General features: G+C 37.9%; 1 protein-coding gene across 1 annotated transcript; it reads left to right on the top strand.

Annotated features, from left to right (window-relative positions):
• The first annotated feature begins 636 nt into the window (after nucleotides 1-636).
• On the top strand, nucleotides 637-8,436 carry LOC110381692 (transmembrane protein 181). Its single transcript, XM_049838682.2, has 12 exons — nucleotides 637-971; nucleotides 1,159-1,262; nucleotides 1,596-1,754; nucleotides 2,084-2,186; nucleotides 2,719-2,872; nucleotides 3,232-3,312; nucleotides 3,698-3,797; nucleotides 5,635-5,762; nucleotides 6,219-6,365; nucleotides 7,401-7,503; nucleotides 7,765-7,989; nucleotides 8,222-8,436. The coding sequence occupies exons 1-12, from the start codon at nucleotides 823-825 to the stop codon at nucleotides 8,356-8,358; spliced, it is 1,590 nt and encodes a 529-aa protein (XP_049694639.2). The 5' UTR covers nucleotides 637-822; the 3' UTR covers nucleotides 8,359-8,436.
• The last annotated feature ends 518 nt before the right edge of the window (nucleotides 8,437-8,954 follow it).

The raw sequence follows: 8,954 nt of genomic DNA, 5'->3' as shown, positions 1-8,954 counted from the left end.
TTGATTGCCCCCATTGAAAGATTTAAACTAACTTTTATTGTTTAGTTAGTTTTTGTAACTCTAGAGTAACTAAACAGATCTGTTTTTATTAAAAAAAAAAACTGCCGTTTTCATAGTACCTATTGTCAGTGTATGTAGACAGAGGTAGGTGCCTACACATTAATTGAAGTAACTTTTCTATAAGGATCACTAAGGTAACAATCATTTTACATGTACAAATCCCTTGCATACCCAGAACTGATTATAAAAATTTCCGACTGACAGCTCAAACTACAACCTACAACGTTAAGTTAGCCGCTAGATGGCGCAAAAGTTATTTTATATCTCTCCCTATTATTCTATGTATTTCCAATCGTATTCTATGGACCCATAAGATCAAAACTATTATTTTAAGGTGAAATTAAAAAGCTTTCATCAAGCAGAAGACGTTTTTGTACTTGCCCGTACTGAGAAGTAAATACATACCTCCTACACCGCTACAGGCACAATTGTAATACCCAACATCGACAACGTAATATCAACCGTTAATATACAAACTTTAATAAAATTACGAAAAATTTAACCTTACGATATATTCATACAAATATACATAACAAAATAACCCTCGATAGAGTCGCGATGCGTCGCCACGTCACTACCTCATCGTTCACTATGGCAGCCCCGAGGCAGCGCGAAAATCGATAATCTGCTTGTAAACAAGCCGAACCAAATGTAGGACAAACATTCATAGTACAATTTTCATATTCCGCAATTATTGTTTCAAGTTACCTTTTCATTTAACCACTCTTCGTTTATTTGTGAGTGTTAAATTAGTTAGCAAACATGGATACAGCGAATGTTGGGTATTCTTATCATTTACCGTCTGGTGGCTGGAATTATAAGATCCGCAACACATTGTCACAATTCAGTGATTTGTTCAGCGAATTTAATAAATATATCGCGCCGGCATATCATCATGATCGCTGTGAAAGGTTTGTGTTAATTTATATATTTTTTTGCATGTTTTTCTGAAAGAACTGCGCAGTAAAATATTTACGTAAATCAGATTTATGACCTTACACCGCAGTTTCCTGCTTTTAAATTATAGTCACAGATAATCTTCTATTTTTTTTAATAGATCTAATGGAAAATAAATAACTTGTCAATATTTTTTTTCAGATCTGTTCAAATGAGGATTTATTCAATGCACAAAGGGGAGTTTGTAATGGTATTTATTGCGTTTTTCGCTTGTTTCGGCTTAGGCGTATTCATAGGACTGGCAGGTAAGAAATATTAAAATTATCAAAGTTAACTTATACTGTACCTTCTTGGTAGACTCTTGATGCTGTTCTAAATAAAGGACAGTAGATTTACCATCTAACTCTGTCATAAAACGATCGCATCTGTCGTTTGTAATATTTAACTTTCAATAATTTTAAACCCGTACAAATAATGCAGACAAAAATAATACAGGGCCATTCTGAAACAACATTGACTTCACGTTGCTTTAATCTACGTAACTGTTACAAGAATGGACCATCGCACCTCTTGAAGACCCGTACCAGCTACCATTTCTTTCTGTATTCTACCTAAGACGACTTTTATAAATATTCTAGGCCCCTCACCCACTATGACGACTTCCATCCCCGCATCATCAGTGCTGACGAACGCGAGCAGCATCTACCAGGGCCCCTTCCACCTGCACAGCAAGGCGCTCGGCCTGCGCGCGCAGCAGCTGTGGCTCATGGCTGAGATACTCACTAACAACGACGATGGTAAGATACGGACTTAGTTTGGTAGGTAATTTCAATTTTACATCTGGCAATGACCAGCGCAGTTCGGTAGGTATGAATTGCGAGAGATAGTTCCAAAAAACGTTTCTTTTTTTTTTTGCAAGCACAGCAGTTTTTTCTGGTTTTCGCCCAGATGTATGTAAAAAACAACGTTTATCCTAAGTTCCTTTCTATTTCAATAACGTTTCTGCTTGCCACTGCCACTGTTACTGATAAAAAAAACTCCCCAAAATGTGTTCATCTACGTAGAATCTTATATTTTTTTCCTATGCGAGAGTTTTCATGTAATTATATGTTAATAATTTTTGCAGAAGAGATATTCGACAAGAGCTTCCAAGTTAGTATTTCTATAGAAGGCGTATTAGCAGACCACACAACGGAAGATATTCTGTCTGAAGCAGACGCTCCTAATAGGTGAGTTAAAAAATCTTTAAGTTATGAAAGCTATAACATTGTTTGCAGCCGCCTTCATTGTAAAGAAATGGCAATAAAGGTACACTTGTTCTCACAAATTGCGTGCGATTTCTGAAATGTCCACGGGCACCTTTTTGTTGCACCACACACAATTTTAGCTGTGAACTTGCACCAACGAGCAAATATGCGCGAATAAATTTGATGGAATCTCGCCATAAGATCCTTAACGTCCCGTACTGTTATATATGTATTGCTAGACTTCTAGATCCAGGCTCCTACACTCAATCCGACTGTAACTAATAATTTAAAATCATACACAAAACACACGTTTTGTTCTATAGCCCCTGGTCTTCCATCTTGAATGTGATGTTCCATACTGCTATATATTGCTACACTGCTACGTCTAGGCTCCCAGTCTCCCGACTCTTACTAAGCTCTAAATTCAAAGACCAAACACATTTCTTCCATAGCTCTAAGTCCTAAGTCCTCCTAGCGTGCGAAACTGAATCTTTTCTTTCACCAACTCTTCCAGGACCCAACATCTAAAGTGCAAGAAGCGAGTATGCGACGAGGTGATGATACTCCACATCCTGTGGCTGGACTACACGCATTACGTGTTCAACGTCAACTTCTTCGGACTCAAGGAGTTCCACCACAGATACTTTATTAGGGACATCATTTTCTATGTGAGTATCTAAGGTAGCTAGCTGAACGCTTTTAGAGCAACTTTTTGGTTACCTATGGCTGCGGAATTATTTCAAGAGTTACACCACAAATATCTACCTAAGATAGTCCGTTGAACAACATAAAAGCATATTTGAGGATGAAGTTTTGAGACATTACGCTAAGTGTGGTTATGGGTGTGTGATTGTTCGAAAGAGTTGGTAGGGATTGACTGGGTTTGATTCAGCAAAAGTCTGACATTCTCTGATATTATGAGGATCCCTTACCTCAAAAAAAGTATAGTAAAGTGATTCATTGAGAAGATATCACTGTTCACTTGGAGAAAGAAATATGGGAACTAATTGAATTTTATTGTTTCCAGTTCAAAACTTACAATCCAGCATTCACGCAGATGGAGACATGGTTTCGGTTTATATTTGTGATGACGTCCTTCTTTATGACCGTAAGTTTTTGCAACACCTTATTTACACAGAGAAACCTGTAGATTTTTTCAAAGACCACCCTAATTTTGCCAGAAGCAGCTAGAAAAAATTAACGCAATTTTTGGAAAGATATCTAGGTACAACTTATCTACTTAGTTTCATGTATCGAATAATTCAAATCATGTTTCAAACCAATAATTTATAAAAAGTCCTATGCACCTACCTATTAAATGCCCTTTAGGCATTAATCTGGCAATTATCCAGACAAGTTCATACTGCGTAATTCCTGGTGGCAAAACCCAGAAAAACTACGCGATTGAAGTACAAAATACAGTCGAGAACATCGTACTTTTGTCATACAGATATTTTAATAACAATTCTTTTGTTTAATTCAATTGTTTTCAGTTCTGGTTTGCCTACATGATGCGGAAATACCCTATGACGGACTGGTCGATAGAACAGAGATGGATTTATATTTTGTTGCCGTTATTACTTACTTTTAATGGTGAGTACCTTTTGACATATTAATAGATACCTATCTAGTTTTAGGATCAGGTACTTTCATTTCAAACACTACTTACCTTCTTCTTCTTTCGTGTCGATGACATGTCTCATAGTGAGACTACGCCACAGCGAGAGCACGGCCAGATGCGCTCATAACAACAATGACCAAACAAACCAACAAACACCTACCTACAATGACCTCTTGTTCAACCATACTTTCGGGTTTCCGGGCATTTTCAATTCTATTTGAAAAATAATCGTCAAAAGGTTCAATAATAACAGATATCTGCAAAGACATTATTTTCAAAAAACTTTGAGAACTCTTAATTTCGTCTGAAGTGTATACCCCACATGCTGATGTAAGCATCTACATCCAAAGTAAACAATGGCTTGTATTCAAAACGATCCAAATTTAAAATTCCTACCAACCCCACACAATACCCTGGAGAATGATACTCAAGTCCAAACAACTTTAGACCTTACGCTTAGACAAAGAAGGATCTCTTTTCAATGCAGTCCAAAGCGTTCCACATTTAAATAGTATTCAGGGACGTGTGCGATTACCCCGGACCGGTTTGAGTCACTCCCTCGCGCCGCACGGCGGTGACGCGAGCTCTCTGCTCTATGCTATGACGATACAAAACTTGAGTCACTCGATATCGTGACTGTACGTAGGAACTATATGTATGAAGTCAGCCTTCACTTGTCTACCCACCTGTACCTACGCAGTATCGATGGAGGTTTTAACTTTTCTTTATAAGTCTTTACTATGAGTGCCATCAATCGGCCAGATACTCTCAGAGTGGTTTGTGAGCAATTTAAACTGCAGACAATAGGGTAGTGTCCAGGGTCGAAATAATGAAATAATATTTAGTCCGCTTTTTAGATAATCAAAAAATATTGGATACGTATTTTTTCTTTTTTTAATTAAACATAAAATGACAAAGATAATACGCTTCAAAAATTAGGAGTGGGGGCCTTTTACGTCACAGTGTCCTGAAAATTGTAGCAACTTGTGACGTCACACTCAACTTTAACACGCTATATCTTAACAAGTTCTGATCCGATTTAAAAAAGAAAAAATACGTATCGCTTAATTTTGGACAATCTACAAGACGGACTAATTATTATTTTTTAGGAAACTAGCCTATTGTTCTCAGCCTTGAAATCTTGGAAATAGGAGGTTCTTAAGTATGTACCTAATACATATATGTAAACCTCATTCTTGCATACAAATCTGAACTAAAGGTTCTAGGCAGCTTAGACAATGAGTACAGGACAACCATGACTTAGTTAATCTGTAACAAAGTTTGCCTCGTTACCTAGAGAAGTAGGGACATATCTAGTTGCAAAAACAGTGTGACGGCAAGGCGTTGAGTTTCACCATAGCAAGGTGCAAAGAAAGTTGCGAAACGCATGGAGAAACTGTCTGCAGTTTCTCGTAGGTGGTTATACTAATAGAATAGAGGCGTTTTTCCTTGGTACTTTATATAATCCGCATATAATACAAATATCAATAAACTTGGGGTGCGTAAAATAACGAGTGCCTTAGGCCTTACGCACCGACTGCCTCTCAAAAATCGTTATTCTATAACCTTAGTCTGCGAAAAAAAGATAAGGTCGATGAATAGAGCGGTATGGAAGAATAGAAGCTTATTTAGGTAGGTACTTATATCTGGGCCGGGATCAATAAATAAAATACCTACCTGGATTGATTGTTCCAAATCCCTAATGACCCATACAATTCTGAGCACGTAGAATAATATTGTGAACTGCTAAACGTCTACCACATCTACTTATATTTAAGTAGGTAACTAATCAAGGATTTGTTATTTCAGATCCTATTTACCCGTTAAGATTTTTTCCGGGGGCCATCATGGCGCCTCTGATCGGAAACTTCTTCCAAACTATATTCCTTGGAGCTGTTATGATATCGTGGCTTGTACAATACCATGGACTTAGACAGGTACGTACGATAAACCCACCTTCTATCAAGTGAGCTGCATGTTTAATCACTTAAAAGCCCTAGTCAGAAATTTCCCAAATCCGCCCAACCAGCTCTGACGTGAAGACCTATAAGGCCTTAGGACAATGCATATCGAAGAAATGAAGACTTTCCTAGTGGACGCCGTACCCTTAACTACCAAACTCTTGGCCAAGGCGTCTCAAAAGCTTCATCAGAAATTATGCCCTCAGTAGGGTAAAGAGGTTTCATCGTCATAACAGCAACCCTGAGCTAGCGATAATTTGACACCTCAGCTTGCCTAAGAAGAAATGACGCCCTCCACTACCGCATTTACGCATTGCATAGTGTACATAAATGGATAGAGGGGCCCGTTATTTCCTTTTGGACGAGTTCTACCTTTCTCCCTTCACCTAATTAGTACAACAGGGTTGTTAAACTTTTTTAAATTTCTTTCAGAATGACAGAGGCATTGTCTCCTTCTACTTATTTAAATACGTCGTGGTAATAATGTGTGGGATCCCAGCCATCGTGCTCGGGAACTGGCAGAAGTTCAACAGTTATTTGGACCCTACCTTCAACTATATGATGGATCCAGATTATCCAGTAAGTATTCTCTTGGACTAAAGTGTCAACACTAGGTTTTATTTTTCGATTGGCAACATTTATGTGATAAAGTTAAGCTGTGCCGTTTAGGAGTTCCCTCGATCCTCTGTCGTCTCCATCATCAGATCTGCCCTAAACCTCCATAGTAGTGTAGTCTCATCAGATATACACATAAATATAAAGTTTTTACTCCATGCTCGCCTACAATTTTCAAGAGATGCCCTCGATTTCTCAGGGTTTCCACCATCATATCCTGATCTGATGACGATGGGACCAAATGACAAGCATACCCTTTCAAATAAAAAAATAATTTTTGAAATCGGTCCAGGCGTCTTTGAGAAATCGAGTAACAAACATAAAAAAAAAATACAGCCGAATTGAGAACCTCCTCCTTTTTTTGAAGTCGGTTGAAAAACGCCTACTTGGAAGATGTGATTAAGGAGTTGTCACGGGATAGTTATAATGATCAATGCTTCTGATCTACAACTTTTCACTTATCGAAAATACACCATCTAAGCATGCAGAGCTAAAAATACCACCATATTAGTTACACACGGTTGAGTGGTGGGTAGATGTTTTGACGAGTTCTTGTTAAAAGCGGAAAATAACAGATGACTGACAAAACTTTTCCTAAAATTAATCAAGACACTTATTAGTGTCAAACATGACGTCATCTTCCCCATAACTAATGACGTCATAACATCAATTAGCGTCTCGGCCAAAATGGCCACTGCCATTAATAGAATAAAATAAAATTGAAACTTGACAACCACTGCATCAAGTTTGCTACATTGCTGTGTTAGTGTGACGTTGAGTACTCAAAATTTTAGGTACCACGAACATGAACGTTAATATAGAGTTCATTATTGAATGATGTCACATTATTTTTACAACAGTCACTTATATATAACCATTTTAACCCGATAGGGTTGATAATGAACTTCTAAGAGACCTCTGGAGGGATAATATGTTTTAGTAGACCTCCAGTTTTTGTAGAAATAATCCTGTTGTTAAGCTTTATTTTATCTATTCCAGTTGGTGAAACTATGGTTCTTCTGTGCAATCACGATATACTTCTTGTACTTACTTATATTGATAATTAAGGCGTATAGTGATTTGAGGAATATGCCTTTCTTTGGTAAGTTTAATTAAGTCTCATTAAGATAACGATAACATGTCTAATGACTTAGTTTGTTTTACCTATTTGTCTAGATGGGCCACGCACTCTAACAGCCGTTTTCAATATTCTATCAATTCATTGAATTGGTTACTAGAGATATAATTTTGCCATCAGTCCCATACAAGAAATCCCGATAAAGTGCGCTTCTAAAACATTCCAGAAACATTTTGTCAACTTTTCTACTTTTAAAAACACTAAAATTACATCACTTTCTTGCAGATATCCGACTCCGCTGCTTATCAATAGTAGTGGGTACGGTAACGTCCATTATTACAATCCTAGCGCTCCAGGGCTGGGGCCCGGCGGCCCTGCAGGACCACTGGGCCTGCCAGCCTAAGGTACACTTCGAAACGTCAGCGCCGTTCATGGCCCTGTACGGGCTGTTCAACTTTTACATATACATACTGGCCTATTTGTTCTCGCCCGGTGGGGGAAATATCCATGGTAAGTGGGGAGTTCAATATTTTTAGAGTTCTTTGAAAAAAGATGTGGAGAATTTGAAATGGGTTTTTAACGATTGCAATTCTAAATTAATTTTAAAACTTTCCTGAGCATACATTATTAGGTACTCTGTTCTATAACAAAGCAGCGCATTAGAATTCTCATCATCAGGCTAATTCACTGGCATTCGACTATGGTGTAACTTGCCAAGCTAAATTCAATTTGTTTCTTCCAGAAACGGCCATAACCAAAGACAACCCCGCCTTCTCTATGATCAACGATTCGGATGAAGAGGTTATCTATGGATCAGACGAAGAAAGCCGACGTCCACTTAACTCCCACCATAGGATTACTACTGATGAAGATTTATAGATAATTAACTATAACTTAAAATAATATTTTCCGTAAATGTAATTTTTTTCTTGTTATAAAATTCTAAAACTAATTAGACCAGACTTGTTTTATTTTTATTTCAACCTACGCTGATGTAGCTAACTACCATGAAGTCACGACAGTGCGGATACCTACTAGTACTTTTTAAACATAAAACTTACACTACTATTAAGAATTGTCAGATGTACTAACGATGTTTCGTTTAACACAGTGCCGGGCATCCGCTGGGTCCGTAGCAAGATTTAGCGGGATGTCCAAAATAGTTCTTCTTGCTGGTGGAACAGCCAGTCCTGCTAGGTGGGCCCCCTTAATCCAATCTCCGTGTGCGAGGCAATTGCGTTTAACTAGAAATGAGTAGGTACTTGCCTAGCATAGAACTTCTTTCACGATTTCCAAGCAGTCTCTGAGTGGGTCAACTTTGGTACCCGTTGATCAGCCCCGGATCTTCAATTTTTTTTAGGCGGGGTAAAAACTGAAAAATGCCGCCCCGCCTGCATAGGTACCTACTTATGTTTATTTTCACCAACGAAAGTAACTTTTTTGGTAGGTAAAGGACTTAAAAAATGTGTCCAAAT

The sequence above is a fragment of the Helicoverpa armigera genome, chromosome 12, assembly GCF_030705265.1.
Source record: "Helicoverpa armigera isolate CAAS_96S chromosome 12, ASM3070526v1, whole genome shotgun sequence".
In the NCBI taxonomy this organism is placed as follows: Eukaryota; Metazoa; Arthropoda; class Insecta; order Lepidoptera; family Noctuidae; genus Helicoverpa; species Helicoverpa armigera.
Note: the sequence above shows the minus strand (reverse complement) of the source record. Positions and strands in the feature narration are given on the sequence as shown.

What these genes read in the sequence shown, in the direction of transcription:
- LOC110381692 (XM_049838682.2), top strand. Translation starts at nt 823, where the DNA reads ATGGATACAGCGAATGTTGGGTATTCTTATCATTTACCGTCTGGTGGC. An exon ending in TTAGGGACATCATTTTCTAT is followed by an intron (nt 2,873 to 3,231) that starts GTGAGTATCTAA and finishes TATTGTTTCCAG; the next exon opens with TTCAAAACTTACAATCCAGC. An exon ending in GAGGAATATGCCTTTCTTTG is followed by an intron (nt 7,504 to 7,764) that starts GTAAGTTTAATT and finishes ACTTTCTTGCAG; the next exon opens with ATATCCGACTCCGCTGCTTA.